At 38.1% G+C, this 18,166-nt stretch overlaps 1 protein-coding gene across 3 annotated transcripts in view; it reads right to left on the reverse strand.

Moving 5' to 3' along the window:
- Positions 1-18,166, reverse strand: part of dor (vacuolar protein sorting-associated protein 18 dor) — a 291,400-nt gene that overhangs the window by 123,358 nt on the left and 149,876 nt on the right. For all 3 annotated transcript variants that reach the window (XM_067149280.2, XM_067149279.2, XM_067149281.2), the window contains one exon: positions 10,178-10,313. In XM_067149280.2, the coding sequence (XP_067005381.2) occupies positions 10,178-10,313 (136 nt within the window). The remainder of the gene's footprint in view (positions 1-10,177; positions 10,314-18,166) is intronic.

Consider the following 18,166-nt stretch of genomic DNA (forward strand, 5'->3'; position numbering starts at 1 on the left):
TATATTCTACAGAGAAAATGCAGATATAACCAGTCAAGTAGGCCATGAGTTGATATTGCGACGATCGGACCTTAGCAATCCAAATGGCCGTGATAAAAGAATCAGATTGTTGTCCCGAGTAAAAAAAAAGACGGCACTTAAAAAAAAAATCGTGTTGATCATCGGAACGAAATTGTGAGCAAGAATTGGTATTCAAGAAATGAAGAGGTTGAATTCAGAGAAGAAAACTGCTAATACTATAATTACGGCGATATATAAACTCTAAGTACAAATTAAAAGCATCGGGCATGAAAGAAGCGAAAGGAAAAAGGAAGATATCGCCCATAATATTTGCCAGTACAGACACATAGCCGAAATCTTAAAGAAGATTTAGAGATCGGCAGCTTATTCTTTAGGCTAGCGACAAACAAGAAATACCTAAAGTATTCCGCTAAATATTGCATCTTAACGAATAACTTACTAGATAGCTAAAATATATATTCAAAATTAGTTATTCCCTGTCTGGAGAATGCACCTAATGCTATCCTTCATTATGTTTCAACCACACGTAATCGACGGAGATACGATGGCTGAGTAAACCTGAAGAATGGGATCACAATCCGGTGGGAGCCCTTGCCAGCCGTTATCACCCACACCCGAGGCCAGTCACCAGTAACCAACGATGACGTGAACCGCAACTCGAGTCGGGAGCCAAGGGAGACCCAGAATGAAGACCATCCCAGTCGAATAACGAAAGCAAGATAAGTCAAGTTCCTTATATTTAAATTTTCGTAGTTAAAATTATATTTGGATGAACGATAGTAAATAATTTAGTATATGATGGTAGTATGGTTAATGTTTAATTCTTCAAGATAAAAATTCTATGAGTAGGGTCATTAAAAAGGAATCCTTATAGCTTATTTAAGACATGGAGTTAGGTAGTCTTTGACGTTTCAAATCTATAATCAATGAGTAGGAGTGCTTGTTTATTTTATGTGAAGCTTGGGAAAACCGACATTATCAATGTGATTCTGAAGATTCATGCCTGTCATTGGGTAATTCAACTCCAGTGCAATGCAGAATGGTATTAGACCGTCTTCTAGATTAATAGAACTTAATTTGACGATAACTTGACACCAAAAGTGAGTAAGTAGAACCTGAAATATTAACACTCGCGGTATTTTGCTGAGAACATGTGATTGCTTGCGTTACGGAATACCGTAAACCCATGATAGGTGATGAGATTATGTGAATGGATTATACGTATACTGCACTATAGTTAAAGCAACGAATGATTTTGTTAGGTGGAATCGTTGTTATGATCCATAATCTTAAGAGATTATAGGCTAAAATAATGGAGATAGGGAAGTGTAAGTAATGAGGAATTGTTATTGACAGAATGCGTATTCGGTGAAATACGACTAGATTTGAGCAGTTGGTAATATTTAAGCAACATAATGCTAATATTATGTTATAGTTGATGTTTTCGTCATGTGAATTACGTAGCAGTATACGAAGTCTGGTTATGTGGCACATGCATACGATGGTAAGAGGTTAATGAACTTACAGGCTACTTATGGTATACGGTCATCAAAAATTATATCCTAAAATAAGGCATTCGCGATTGAAAGTTAACATTTTTTTTTTTTTGAAGAATCCCATATAATAAGCTAAGCCTAAGTTGAATTTCTGTCAAACGCATGTTTGGAGGGAGGAAAAGTCTTCATGACTGAAATGACTACTGCTTGTGGACAGGTAAATTTCCGATACCATGTTTCTGTTTTAATTTCGCGGAAAGATGTTTATTTACGAATGGAAGTATTGCATTCCTAGATGTTTGATAAGCTTGTTTGCACATGTATGTTATGATAGGCTACCCCTATTTATTTTCAGATGGTTTTATGACCAAGTTAGTCTACCGAGTAAAAAGAATATTTTATTTTCGGTCTTATTTGAGTCGATATATAGCTGTATGGTAATTTTTGAACCATATTTATGGAACTTACTTATGTTGTTTTCGTTACTACACAATGAAGACTTGAGAAAACAAAGCAAGCAAAAATCATACATATGAATTTTGTAGGGATATTCAATGAAATTCAAATGATATTTTAATGATGTCTAGTTGATATTTGAGTGGTACTTAGTTAATATTCTTGATATTTCGACATTATGTCACCGATATTCCAAGGTGCTTCAGTCAATTCAATGACTTTTCAACAATTTTTAAGCAATATTTAAACATTATTTCGCCGATATTCCAAGGTGCTTCAGTCATTTCAGTGACTTTTCAACCATTTTTAAGCAATATTTAAACATTATTTCGCCGATATTCCAAGGTGCTTCAGTCATTTCAATGACTTTTCAATAATTTTTAAGCAATATTTAAACATTATTTCGCCGATATTCCAAGGTGCTTCAGTCATTTCAATGACCTTTCAATAATTTTTAAGGAATATCTAAACATTATTTTGCCGATATTCCAAGGTGCTTCAGTCAATTCAATGACTTTTCAACAATTTTTAAGGAATATCTAAACATTATTTCGCCGATATTCCAAGGTGCTTCAGTCAATTCAATGACTTTTCAACAATTTTTAAGGAATATCTAAACTTTATTTCGCCGATATTCCAAGGTGCTTCAGTCATTTCAATGACTTTTCAACAATTTTTAAGGAATATCTAAACATTATTTCGCCGATATTCCAAGGTGCTTCAGTCATTTCAATGACTTTTCAACAATTTTTAAGGAATATTCAAATATTATTTCACCGATATTCCAAGATATTTCAACCATTCCAACGACATCTCGACAATGTTTAGGGGATATTTTATAAGGTTTCAATAATATTTCGATGAATTATTAATATTTCAAAATATTGAAACGAGATTGTAATGTTAATGTCGACAAATATTTTTTTTATATGATAAGAAAATATTGAATTGTATTTCAATTTGGAATTGGAATTCCTAAGAGTGTAACTGAATATGTAATTGTAATTATACTTCATTCCAAGTACAATGAACTTTCAATAAAATAGGAGATAAGGATTTTTAACCGGAATTCTTGTTATTTATTCAATTCAGTATCGGAAGAGATATTAGATGGAGTACTTATAAATAATCAATAGATAAAGTCAAAGATCTATTTTATTGTTGGCTACAATTAATTGGAATTGGTTTTGCGGACGGATTTGGGGAAAAGGCTGTGCATTTCTCAGTTGAGTCCACGATAAAAAAGGATTAATTGAAATGAGTATCCCTGAAAGGTATTGTGCAGCGAACGAATATATGATTTGATAACAAAATATGGTTCTTATGTGTTATTCACCGAAATAAGCCAATATCGGTGTAGATAAATGAATGCACATGTTGGATGGGATGGAATATACAAATGATTTTTTTTTTTTGCAGATATAGATGGTTGTGAGATGATTTGGTCGCAGACCTAAGTTGATGTATTTATTTTATTCTTACCTGCGTGTCGTCCTGAATTTTTTAGGAGATGATTATATTTATTTGTCCATCCAACATTTTATATCCGATTATTAGCCGGAGTATTTGAGGCAGTTAGGGAAAAGGCACAATACGAATAATGTACCCCGTTCGGTGCAAAAGAAAATTGACAAGTTACTCCAGAGAATGAAGTACCTCCAGGTACCAAGTGGACGGAAGAAAGGAAGAGGAGCTTTAGTCAAGAGATGAAAGCATCCTGGATCCTCCGCAAACAAAATCATAAATAAAGCTTCATGTGTTCCGAAAGGGACCATTCTTGAATAATAATAATAATAATAATAATAATAATAATAATAATAATAATAATAATAACAATAATAATAACAATAATAATAATGTTGAGAATTTTTATATAATATTTATATATATCCATATGACTCTGGCTGAGCCACCATCAAGTAGCGCCACCCACACACTACGTTCTTTGTCCATTCTGACACGTCACGATTGTAATCTACATGTCCATTGTTTTCACTGCATCCATTTGTGATTTACGTATGTAATAAATAGTGTCATTTTAATATAAACCGTGCTGATATTATTACTTTCCGAAACATCGTGCCTTTTCAACAGGTTACGGGCCCAGGATGCACCTTTGGAAAGTGATTAAATGTGTAGTGATAAAATTCACTGAAAAATAGACGCATGAAAATATTGTGTCGCGCACGGTTGGCGAGGTTGAGTTAAACATTTAGCCAAGTGACTTCTGCGAAGAAATAGTATGTATAGATGAACACTTCAAGTATGGTGCGCATCGAGACGTTGTCAAAGGACAACTTTGACACGTGGAAAATTCACATGAAGGCTGTGTTAGTAAAAAAATCGTACGTGGGCGTACGTAGCTGGGGTAAATGTTAAATCTGAACCGCTCAGCGAGAACGTGGCCGCTATTACAGAATGGGAAGAACGTGACAGTGAAGCAATGTCAGATATCATCTTGGCGATTCAACCCTCGGAAATTAAACAGGTAAAAGATTGTGTCACTTCGCGCGATCTGTGGCTAAAACTAGAGCTGATTTACCAATCAAAGGGGCCAGCGCGGAAAGCAACATTATTAAAGCAGATCGTGCTTCAAAGAATGAGTGAAGATGGGGATGTACGTGATCCTTTGCGGAGATTTTTCGATGCCGTGGACAAGCTCAATGGTATGGACGTGACAATCAACGATGATTTGTTATCCATATTACTTCTGTATAGCTTGCCAGTCAGTTTCGAATACTTTCGGTGTGCGATAGAATCTCCGATGAACTTCCAAAGCCCGAGGTATTACACATAAAAATTGTCGAAGAAAGTGACGCGAGGAGCATTGATCAGAACAACATGATGCAAAACTGTATGACTGTTAAACGAAAATACAAGCAAAGTCGATAAAGGCGAAAAAGGAGGATCCACATCTCTCCGTTGTTATCGTTGTAAAAAGATAGGTCATAAGGCAAAGGAGTGCAAGTCGAGTAAAAATGATCATGACAATGCTCACAAGGCCGAAGGAAGTACCTTGCTATATATTACATCAGAATTGAACTCATGTAAGTTCGTGACGGACCGCGACGCAGATACAGTGTGGTGCCTCGACAGCGGCTGTACATCGCACATGTGTAAAAATCTGGACTATTTTTCACAAGTAGAATCCAATGTTTCTGACGATTTAAAATTAGTGAGCAGCTCTACAACGAAAATAAGTGCAAGTGGTGTTGTGACAATATCAATGAACGTTGATGGTTGTGATAAAAGTTTCAACCTATGCAATACATTATACGTACCTGATCTGCGTACTAATCTACTCTCAGTCAGGAAGATCGTAGACAGGGGTCACCGCGTAGTGTTTGACAAAACATCCGCTCGAGTTACAGATGCGAACGATAGTACCTTATTCACTGCTCATAGAAAAGACGGACTTTATTACGTTAATGGGTTGTACGCCAAAGAACAGGGAAAAATTGCCCGAGAAGATACGCGCAAAGGGTCTATTATGGACTTTCACATTCGATTGGGAAACATAACGGATCTATGTCAGGCAGTGAAGAATAAAAGGATAGAGGGAATCAAAGTCATCGACAGTGAAGAGGATTTTGAATGTGAGATCTGTCTCCAAGGAAAGATGACACGTACCCCTTCGACGATGCGACTGGATGGTGCGATGTGAAGTTTCTTCGTCAGAAAAATGAAGTCGTTAATGAGTTTCAGGACTTCAAAAAACGTCTGGAAACACAGAAAAACGCGAAGATAAAGATTTTGCATTCTGGTAATGGTACGGAATACATGAATTCCCAATTCGACGCACTGTTGAAAAGCTGCGGGATCGTACAATGCCTGACGATTTTGCATAACCTGGAACAAAATGGAATAGCGGAAAGGAAAAACTGTACACTCGTCGAGATGGCCAGATGTTTATTAATGCAGTCTGGACTTCCCCCTTCTTTCTGGGCAGAGGCTGTTTCAACAGCAAATTACATTAGGAACAGATGTCCTACGAGTAAACTGGGTGGAAGAACTCCTTACGAAGCCTGGACTGGAAAGGTTCCAAATGTTTGTAAATTCGAAAGATTTGGATGTGAAACCTACTGCCTAAATCGATCGCCGAACATAAGGAAAATTCGACCCTCGGGGAAAAAAGGGCATATTCCTCGGATATGCAGAGCAGTCCAAAGGTTTCAGAATTTGGATATCACAGGATCGAAAAGTGGAAATCTCACGTGATATCAAGTTTTTGAAAGGAGACAGAAAAGAGCAAAAATACAATCGTGATATTTTTCCAAGTCAGCACCCAAATGTAGAGCACTTTGATGAAGATCATCCCAAGATAGAGCCAGAGCAGGTTGATCATTTCATCAATGTAAACGTAACTCCTAGAGACACAGAACGTACAGAAAGCACCAAAGATCCGGATAGTTCTGAAGAAGAATTTCTTGGTTTTGAAAATGAACCAGAACTAGAAATACGACAGTCTCGACATGCTCCAGAGAGACCAAAAATGATCCATTCGGGAACACGAGGCAGACCTCGAAAGCTTTACCAGGAACACGATGGAGGACAAATTGATCCGGTATGTCTAGTTGAGGTTCCAATTCAGATGGCATTTTCAGGTCCAGAGAAAAATAAGTGGATGCTGGCCATGGCAGATGAATTTGTCTCTATTCTAAGAAACAAGACCTGGGATCTTGTAGACCGCCCAGAAAATAGGATGACAACTGGAAGTCGTGTAGTCCTTAGGAATAAGTACGGAGCAAATGGCGAGATCACAAGAAGGAAGGCTAGAGTCGTGGCCAAGGGGTTTTTCCAGAGGCCAGGTATAGATTATACTGAAACATTCGCACCAGTAGCACGACTCAGCTCAATACGAATGGCTATTGCGCTCGCTGCTCATCATGGAATGTATGTCCGACAATTCAATGTAGCAAATGCATACTTAAATGGAATTGTTGAAGAGGAAATCTTTATGGAAGTACCAAACTACACCAGGGAAATACTCAAATTCATCGTAGAGGAAAGTAATGCAACATCCAAGATCATAGCTGAAGCCAAGAGGATGCTGAAGATGTTGAGCAAGGATTGTGTGTGCCGTATTAAATAGGCTCTGTATGGCTTGAAGCAGGCTGGCCGCTGTTGGTACCAACGCTTGAACGAGCAACTACTAAAGCTTGGTGTCAAACCAACATCCGGCGATTCGAGCGTCTATGTGAAGGGTTCTGATGCTGATGCTCTCCTAATCGTAGTTTATGTTGATGACATTTTAGTTTTGTTATGGAACTCGAGAGAAATTGACCAGGTCCACAAATTTCTACAGAAGTCATTTGAGGTCAAAGACCTGGGAGACATTAAGTACTGTCTTGGGATCGAGTTTTCTCGAGATGAATCTGGTATCACCTTAAGACAGAAAGGTTATGTTATTGACATCTTAGATCGCTTCGAATGTCTGATTGCAAGCCCGTGGCCACAAAAATTGAAGCTGGAATTAAACTGTCAAGATCAAATACTTGGTCCAAGGATGATGACGAGAGGCCCCCCTACAGAGAGCTCATAGGTGCTCTTATGTATCTATCAACTGTAATGCGTCCAGACATATCTCATGCAATGAGTGTCCTAAGCCAGTACAATGATTCTTTTGGCAAAGAACGCTGGCAAGCAGCAAAAAGGGTACTGAGGTACCTTAAGGGTTCTTCTGATGTAGGAATCACCTTTGGAAGTGATACCAGTAATTTAACTGGCTATGTAGATGCTGATTGGGCTGCATGCATCAACGATCGCAGGTCATACACTGGCTTTGCCTTTACAATGCATGGCGGAGTCGTATCTTGGGAATCCAGGAAACAATGGACAGTGGCATTGTCCTCAACGGAGGCTGAAGATTTGGCCTTGAGTGAGGCTTCAAAAGAGGCAGTGCACTTACTACGACTAGCAAGGGAGATAGGCATTAACAGTGTGTCGAAGGTACAGCTATAAAACGACAACATTGGAGCTCAGACGCTTGCTGGAAATCCTGTTTTCCACTCTCGGAATAAGCACATTGATGTGCGACATCATTTTGTACAAGAGGTTCTTTCATCTGGGGACATTCATCTCGAATACTTGTTAACTGAGAAGATGCCTGCAGATATATTAACCAAGGGACTACCGAAGGATAAGCACTGGAAGTGTTTAGAGTGTCTGGGTGTCAGAAGACAGAAACGTTGAAGTTGGTTCAGCCTTCGAGAGGGGGTGTTGAGAATATTCATATGACTCTGGCTGAGCCACCATCAAGTAGCGCCACCTACACACTAAGTTTTCTTTGTCCATTCTGACACGTCACAACTGTAATCTCCATGTCTATTGTTTTCACTGCATCCATCTGTAATTTATGTATGTAATAAATAGTGTCATTTTAATATAAACCGTGCTGATTTTTGTACTTTCCGAAACTTCATGCCTTTTCAACAAATAATAATAATAATAATAATAATAATAATAATAATAATAATAATAATAATAATAATAATAATAATAATAATAATAATAATAATAATAATGCCGGGCTGAGTGGCTCAGACAGTTAAGGCGCTGGCCTTCTAACCCCAACTTCGCAGGTTCGATCCTGGCTCAGTCCGGTGGTATTTGAAGGTGCTCAAATACGACAGCCCCGTGTCGGTAGATTTAATGGCACGTAAAAGAACTCCTGTGGGACTAAATTCCGAAACCTTGGCGTCTCCGAAGACCTTAAAAAGTAGTTAGTGGGACGTAAAGCAAATAATAATAATAATAATAATAATAATAATAATAATAATAATAATAATAATAATAATAATAACAACAACAACAACAATAATAACAATAAGAATAACAACAACAACAACAATAATAATATTCACTTCAGTACGGGAAAAGTATATATTTTTAAGCTCTTTGACTATAGTCTGTGATGTTTAAGGTAAATCAAGTAATGCGACGGGTGAAAGATTGGATGGCGAATCACAGATTACATCTGGCAGATCATAAAACAGAGATCGTTCTCTTGACAAGAAAAAGGATCACGACCACCATTCCAATGTATATTGACAAACAGAAATCGAAACATCTAGAAGTACAATGTACAGTACCTCGGAGTGACACTTGATACCAAACTTAATTTTTGCGATCATATCAAACGGGTGACAGATAAGGCGGTGAAAACAACGATTGTGCTGAGTAGATTAATGAGCAATGTTAAAGGTCCGAAGTCTAGCAAACAACGACTTCTGATGTCGATAGTTCACTTGACACTTCTATATGGTGCTGAATCTCTGAAGTTTGAAAAATACTGGTGAAGGATAGCTGCGGTACAGTGGAGATCAGCGTTGTGTATTACAAACACATATCGTACAGTATCCGAACCTGCGGTCCTTACGGTAGCAGCGGTAGCACCGATTGATTTACTTGCCTTAGAGTGACAGGAAGTCTGGCAAACCCAAGGAGAGCTTGGAAAGAAGCGTGCTAAGGAGCTAGCTTATAGGCAATGAATGGAGCGGTGGCAGCAAAGATGGGAAGAAGATCCTCGAGGAAAATGGACTAAGCGGCTGATACCACGTCTAGCTGATTGGGTTGCCCGAGCTCATGGCAAGGTTAACTTTAACATTACGCAACTATTGACGGGTCATGGATACTTCCGGAAATTTCTACATAGAGTAGGTAGAGCGAGCGACTCGGCGTGTATTTATTGCAATGATGTAGACGATGTATTTCACACATTTTTTGTATGCTATCATTGGTCAACTCAGAGAAGATGTTTAGATACTAAGCAAGGAGAGTTGACGCCAGAAACTATTGTGCGGGTGATGCTACGAAACCAAGAATCTTGGGATCAGGTAACAGTATATGTAGAAGGCATCCTGCGTCAGAAAAAGAGGGATACGAATGCTCATGAACGGCATTAAGGAGAAATAAAGGAAGAAGAAACCTGAGAAATTAGCACGACACTGCCCTGAAGTAATGCGAGAGCAGTTCCGGGGCGGAGATATACGTCGGGGGAAAAGGGTGTGTGGGTTTTAGTGAGTAGGAATCACACATGCTTGTGGAGTGCGGACCCTCACAAGTGTCTCATGAAAGATTTCCCACACTTCCCATTTAAAAAAAAACAAACTATAGTCTGTGATGAAGACCAAGTCATCAGCATAGAATCATAGTCACAAAGACATAACTGGCATTTATTCGCAACAGACTGTGAGGGAGCTCACCTTGCATGGCCAGATACTGCATGAGGTCGTCTGGTCTGAGACGTGCGTACAGAGATAAGAGGTAGTTGTGAATAGCCTGCTGTCTGCAGCCCAGATTTTTGACACAGAACTCCAGGTAGCGGATAGTCTCACCAGCCTGGAACATAATAACAAGCTTTAATAAAAAATTCAACAATTCCCCAAATTTTTTCCTTAAACTGACATTTCCTAAATTAATTTTCCTGAACTTTTGAATTTCCTAAAGAACAACTTTACTAACGTAACATTCCTAAAACCATTTTCTAAAATACAGTACATTACTCCTAAAAAATCAGTTTCTTAACCCTAGAACTGTGGACTGTCTCCCATGGAGACGATGTGCTGTTTTGTCAAATACAACCGTCTCTCTGAGAGACAATCTCCGCATTCTAACTTCTTTTGTTGTCAATCTAAAGATGATGATCGTTGGCTATTATTTAGCTGGTGGAAGTAATTTCATGTTCACACTGAGGTTGCATTGAGCAAAATGGCAGCCAATGCAAAGTTTTTCTGTAACTAACAGAAATATTTGAAAACTGGTTCTTGAGTACTGAAGAAGATGCTTTGAACTTTGCAAGTATCATATTTCTGAGACGAATTATGTGTGAAAATATCTTTAGTGCAAGGAAGTAAATATTTTTTTAATTTAAAATATTTTATAAAAATAGCCTACCTTTTATGATTAATTCAAATTATTGTCAGTTACTTTTTTATTTTTATCAATATTATGTAGATCGATTCTTCAGTTTAAATATTGGTATATGATAAGGTTAAGTTATTACAATATACTTTCAGACACTGTTTTCTTTCATTCCATGAATTATGGAAAATTACTGCAGCGTTTGACAGATAAACCTAGAGCAGTTCTAGGGTGAATATTTTAACTTTCAAGAAAATGATAAGTGTCTGTTGCTAAAAGATGTTACTTAGGAAGATTTAGTAAACTTGAAGTGCGATCCATATCAGCTGCAATGAAGGGAGGGGCAAAATTATTACTGGAAGGTTATGTACACTGATCAGCCAGAACATTATGACCACCTACCTATTATCGATATAAACCCGTCCAGGCGATGGCGAGCAATGACTGCGGGTCAGACACATGCACGGTGCATGTAGTATCAGCGAGCATGCTGTCTGTGTGTAGAATGGGGAAGGCGTGCGATCTATCCGAGTTTGACCAACAGCAGATTGTGATGGCCCGCAGGCTCAGCGTGAGCATTTCGGAAACTGCATGACTTGTCAGGCGTTCAGGGAGTGCTGTGGTGAGTGTCTTCAACAAGTGGTGAAACAAAGGTAAAACCACATCCAAACATCGAGGAGTTGGGCGGCCACCCCTCATTACAAATGTCAGACGTCATAGGCTAGGCAGACTGGTAAAACAGGACAGGCGGCAAACTGTGGTGCATCTAACATCAGACTTTAATGCTGGACAGAGTACAAGTGTGTCTGAACACACAGAGCACCGAACACTCCTAAGGATGAACCCCTGCAGACGACGACCCATGCATATGCCAATGTTAACACCACAACATAGGCAACTACAACTGCAGTGGGCACGTGACCAACGTCACTGGACGTTGGCGCAGTGGCAGAGCGTTGCATGGTCTAATGAATCCCGATACCTTCATCATGCCGATGGGAAGGTGCGAATCCATTGTGTCTACGGAACAGCTCCTTGACACCTGTACTGCGGGATGGAGACAATCTGGTGGCGGCTCAATTATGCTCTGGGGAACATTCTCCATGGGTGCAGTGGAGCTCGTGCAAGGCACTTTGATGGTCGAGAAGTATCGTACATTGGTTGCAGACCATGGACACCCCTTCATGACGATCATGTTTCCCAACGGCAGTGGCACTTTTCATCAAGAAAATGCGCCATGTCACAAGGCCAGGAGTGTGATGGAGTGGTTCGAGGAACACAGTGGTGAGTTGCAATTGATGTGCTGCCCCTCCCCCCAAACTCGCCAGATCTTAACCCAACTAAACACGTCTGAGATGTGATTGAACGTGGCGCCAGAGCTCATCGCCCCTCCCCCTCCCCCTCCCCAGAATTTACGGGAATTAGGTGACTTGTGTGTGCAGATGTGGAGCCAACTTCCTCCAGCGACCTACCAAGGCCTCACTGCTTCCATACTAAGACGCCTCACTGCTGTTATCCATGTAAAAGGTGGACATACTGGCCATTAGGTAGGTAGTCATAATGTTCTGGCTGATTAAACACGTGTGTACACAGGAAAGATTTATTGGGAATGTGATAGAGTAAAGAAAGAAGACATGCACTGCAAGGGCAATAACTACGAAGATCCATAATGAAATCAGTGTGCCAAAAGAATTATGCGAGTTGCTCCACACACATCATCTAAATCACAAACAGACTGAATCTGTGAAAGTAAAGCAACAACTGAAATGTATAGCGAATGAAAGACCCAAAATACACCCACCACAATTACTGAGAACTGAACTCCATATTGTCTCCTCAGAGATATAGAGCCACCCACCAGAGCATGAAAGCCTCAAGAAGAGAATGACGACATGACCAACAAACGAATCCTGTAACGTTAACATAACTTGCAGAAATGCTGATAAGATACCCAAGGACATTACTAGGAGATACTTTTTAATATATGATTCTCTTGAAGATGTCAAGGATCTTAACCATGGAAAAATATTTATCTTTAGCACACGACAGAATTTAGAATTACTAACGAGAAGCTATACTTGGTTCCATGACAGCACCTTCAAAGTGTCCCTCCTAATCTGTTTGCTCTATTGTTTGCTATTATTGGATTAATAAAAAGCTGAGGCCTTTATCTAGAAGATGAAAATATTCAAGTACCTTTACTTTTTGTATTTGCTTTCCTGATATCAAAGGAACAGAACATGCATAAATTGGTACTGGTAATGGAACAAGTTATTAATAAAACCAGGTTTATGAAATTGCCATGAAAATTCAGAGAAGATTATGACCCATTTTGAAAAAGCAACTGTGAATAGTGCAATTGAAGTTTTCCTTGTATCAATGTTACATGTTGTTTCTTTTATCTTATGCAGAACATTAACAGAAAATTTTAAGCAGAAGTTCTTCAGGAGTACTGCCCACACATATATGCTTGCTGCCCTTGCAACTTGCAGATGTTGAAGAAACGTCTGAAGAACTGACGAATGTTGTTGATGAAGAATTGTTAGGAATATTTGATTACTTTACAAAAACTTAAGTAGTTGGTAGAAGGTATGGAGGAAAATCCTCCACAAATGTGGAACCAGTATGAAGCAACAATGCAGAACAGGTGCACAACCAACAATGTTAGTGAAGGCCAGTACAATAAATTTAATATTGTCATGGGTATAACTCATAAAAATATGTACACTGCTCTGCATGAACTACAAAAAAGAACAGTCGGATACAGAAATCATTTTAAATTAATTTACACTAGGAAACTCTATTAGGTCTCAACCGAAAAAAGAAATGGCTACCAGTTCAAGAATAACTGGTACAGTAGTACCACAGTTTGGAGAATACAAAGAAGAAAATAGAAGAAAGGACAACCTGAAAGCTATATCCCATAACATAAATTGTTTAGGAATTAATACATTTAAGAACACTGGTTTAGAAAATTTGTATTAGGAAAACTATTTCAGGAATTACATTTTATTAGTAAAATTGGTTTAGTAAATTTATTTTACGAATTATTTATTTTAGGAGAAATGAGCATTAGAAAAAGTGCCCAGGAATGAGATTCAACATTTCTGATGAAGAGGAAAGCAAAACTGAGCTCGTCAGAGGCTAAGATAAATTAAAGAAGAACTGAGACTGATGAGGATAGAGCCCATCTATGTAAAGGTAACAGTGCACGACTATGAACAAATTGTCCTCATCCTTTTTTGCTTTCACATTATATTGCTCCCCTTCCTGCACTGTCCTGTCATTCCTTTTATTGTATTGTGTACTCCTACTCATGTTCCTGTCTTTCTAATATGACTTGATTACTTCAGAGGAGTAAATCAACACCTTCCGCCATTCCATTTACAGAAATCAAATTGTATGGTATTCTCTTTCCAACAATTTTATGAGTACTGGTGTAGGTTTTCATTTCATGGCTGGCATCAATATTGTCAACTGTTGCCCTCCGAATTGTTATTTTCTAATTTTTGTAAACTTCACAAGAGAAAACCCATGATATGTAATGTTAGAAGGTCACTCGATCTAAAGAACAAGAACAGGTCAGAAAGGAAACAGTTCTTACTACCCGCAAGCTAGCTCAACAGAATATAGGTTTACTTCTCCGTATTAAGCCAGGTTACTGCGTGAAGGAAAAATCAGAGAGGCCTGTCCAGATTACATTGTCTTTTGGAAAGGGAAGGAGAACATGGTATTCATGGTGTCTGTTTGCTAGTTACAACTAAACTTATAAACAAGCATGGACTACTTCCTACCAGTCAATCAAAGGCTCATGACTCTTCATATATTTTTCTCTAGAAATAGTTATATTTATTAAACTCGTATACTCATTTGCCTCCACCAAATGACAAAGATTCTACGAATCAATTCTACCACCAATTGAACACAGTCCTGACCAAGACGTCCACTACAAATAAATTCTTATTACTCAGAGACTTCATTGACAGAGTGGGGAGCGATAACCAGTTATGAGGAAATATTGTAGGTAAACAAGGCTCAGTAAACTGCAATGCTAATCAACTACTACACCTTGGTCTGTGTGCCAAATATGAGCTCTATCACCAGTACTCAATAACTAACCACTTTAAGACCACATGGAAACATGAAAACCCTGACGACTGTTGGAAAGACCATAAACTTATTAGCCAGCTCAGAACTCTCATCTATGAAAAGTTATGTACCTGTTTCACAAACCTTCCTGGAGAAAAGATTTTAAAGTTTCACAGATTTCCAAAGTATTATTTCAGATCAGCTGAGTCACAACCCAGTCAACACAAAAGATGTAGAACTACAATGGACCTCATCTCGAAATACCATCACAGAATCAGTAGGAAAAAAATGTTGGCTTAAAAAAAGAAGAGGGAAAGCAAGATACAGTATCTTCAGGTGCTGGAAAGAACACTTCAGTTCACCTTTTACCTCAAGATCCAATGCTGCTGAAGACTTCCCCGATTGCAACATCCCCCACTATCTTAGGTGGCAGTAAAGGACTTAAAAAATCTGAAATGAAGAAGGCTCCTGGACCAGACAGTATTCCTTTTGAGCTCTGAAAACTAGGCTCTCCTCCTTTATCCTTTTATTATTATTAACTTTACTGGCCACAATGGACCACTTGAGTCTTCCATATGTATACTTTTTCTTTGAAGGTTGTACTGTTCGATTCTTCCTATCTGCCCAGTACTTCATTCGTTCTCATTGGAGTGTTCTTAATTAATCTGAAATCTCTACAGGCCTTCTGTGTATCATTTCAGTTGAAAATTTGTGATTCTTAAGAATGGTGGTAATTTTATTCTTGTTCTCTGCATCTGTAATTTCGAGTCCAACTGTTTTGAGATCCTCTTGAATTTCTTTAATCCAATGCCCTCCTATATTCTTTCCCAGATTTCTCATCACTAGTTGTCGTAATATCCTGTTTTCTAGTAATGGTAAGATGTGAAAGAAATAGGAGATTCTTTTCTTCTTCATCGTGCTGGTAACTGGGTCAATCTCTCGATAGTTTCACTGGGGAGGATTCTCTAGACTCCTTCAACCTGGTACTTTTTATTTATACAAGTTCTGATAATTCTTCTTTCTGTTTTGAGGAGCTGATCAGTTCTTCTTTCATTTTTAATTTGGAACAAGGTTTTGCAAGCGTAAGTGGCTTCGGACAAAGTTACAGTTTTGTAGTGTATTCATGTCTATTGACAAGCATTTTTTGTTATAAGTTGACCAGGTTAGAAATTGTGCTTTTTTCATTTTGTTGGTTCTATTTATCCATGTTGCTTTCTCGCTTAACTTGTGCATAATGATTTCTTCAAGGTATTTAAATTGTAGGACTATGTTAATTTTTTTATAATTTTTATGATGACCATTTATGTCAAGGGGTTTCATTGGCATGATCTCAGTTTTCTCAAAGGATATTTGTAATACTATTTTTAATGTAATTTTCTGGAGACTGGTAATATGAACACGCACTTCTTCCATGTCAAGGGCTAAGAGAGTTAAATCATCTGCAAACGCTAGGCAGTTTGTCCTTATTGAGTGTTTTGCTCCAATTTTGATTTTAGGTGGGTTTTTTTTTTTTTGGCCAAATTTTCATGAAGTACTCTAGAGCCACATTGAAAACAGAAGGGATAATCTGTCACCTTGTCTGAGGCCTGTATTTATCATAAAAGCACTTGACATTTCTCCCCTGAACTTTACTTTTGAAATTGAGTTGGTTAAAGTTAGTTCAATAATTTTTGTTAATTTAGGATGAAGGCCATATGATCGGAGGATTTTTAAAAGAGTTGGTCTGTGTATACTATCATAAGCCTTTTTAAAATCTATGAATTTGTAACAGTCCATTATTAGTTTCAGGCTGAGAATTTGGTCTGGGCAACTTCTGTATGGGCAAAATCTTCCTTGGTATTCTCCAAGTTGTGGTTCCAGAATGATTTTTATCCTTTTGTAAATTATTCAGGAGAAATATTTGTAAGTGCAGTCCAAAAGGGTTATTCCTCTGTAATTGTCTGGATTAGTTTTCTCTCCTTTTTTGAATAATGGATGGATTACGCCTGAGGTCTAATGTTCTGGGATTTTCTCTGTGATCCACATTTTGACTAGATGCTGATGTAGATTTATGATTACTGGTTTCCCTGTGTTTCTGCAAAGATTAGGTCTTCGCCACATGCCTTATAATTTTTTTGTTTCCAGTGAGTCATCGCAATTTAAAAGTTTGTTGAATGACTCTGAGGATCTCTGCATTTTCTTGATTACTATGGGCTAACCTTCCTGATTTATCTCTCAGCATTAATATTGGGGGCTCATACTTTTTAAGGTATTTGCCAAAGATTTTATAATAATCTCGTGATTGTTTTTTGTTAAAACTCTCTTGTATCTTTTGTAAGGTATTTTTAAGATGTTTGCGTTTGGTTTGTCTGATGATTTTATGGGTTGACTGTCTTTGTTTTTTTAGCTCTAAATTTGATTTGTCTGACTTTTGGGCTTGATGATTTATCCAAGCTTGGTGTCTTCTTTCAATTGCCTGGTTACATTCTTCATTCCACCATTCATGTTTTTTCCTAGGATTTGTTGGAGCTAACATTTCTGCTATTGATTTTAGTTTGGTGCTCAATTCTTCTAATGTATAAGTGTTGACAGATCCTTCTCCTGTTATCCTATAGTACTCCCTATTATTTATTAAGGTGGTAGGTTCAAATTTTTTTCTATTTTCATTTGGAGGTCTTTCCTTAACCCTTGGTGTTAATTTTATTTTGATCTTAACAACATAGTGATCTAACGCTGAGTCTTCCCCTCTTAGGATTTTGACATTGTAGATTTCACGATGGTGAAATTTATCCATGCAAATGTGGTCCATTGCTTCTCCTAGGTACATAAGCTGGAGAGGTACTGTTATCTGCATCTTGCATTTCCTTTATCCATTTGAGGTTGGTTGGCCTTTTAAAGCAAAGTCTGGCCTGGTTAAAAAAAATCCTCCCTCAAACCTGTATCATATTTCCACACCTGTATTATTAGAAGATACTTTGTAGAGTAGGGCATCTTCGTACACGGCAAAATGTGTAGGTGCAGGTGATTCCTTCTACTTCTTTACCCAATTTCATTCACCATCATTCATTCCTTCTTATCAGCTCCTCAACTGAGATTGGCATCAAAAAGGGCAACCCTGTATCAGAAAAGAGACTAAGGGATAGATATACAATACATCACTGTGCTCCATAGCAGGAGATTTTTTTGCAAGAATACAGTTGAATAGACTTCAAAGAATAGGGTTATGAAGTTCATGCTGTTGGTCCATACTGAACTGAGATAAC

This window comes from Anabrus simplex, chromosome 6 (assembly GCF_040414725.1).
Source record: "Anabrus simplex isolate iqAnaSimp1 chromosome 6, ASM4041472v1, whole genome shotgun sequence".
Taxonomy (NCBI): Eukaryota; Metazoa; Arthropoda; class Insecta; order Orthoptera; family Tettigoniidae; genus Anabrus; species Anabrus simplex.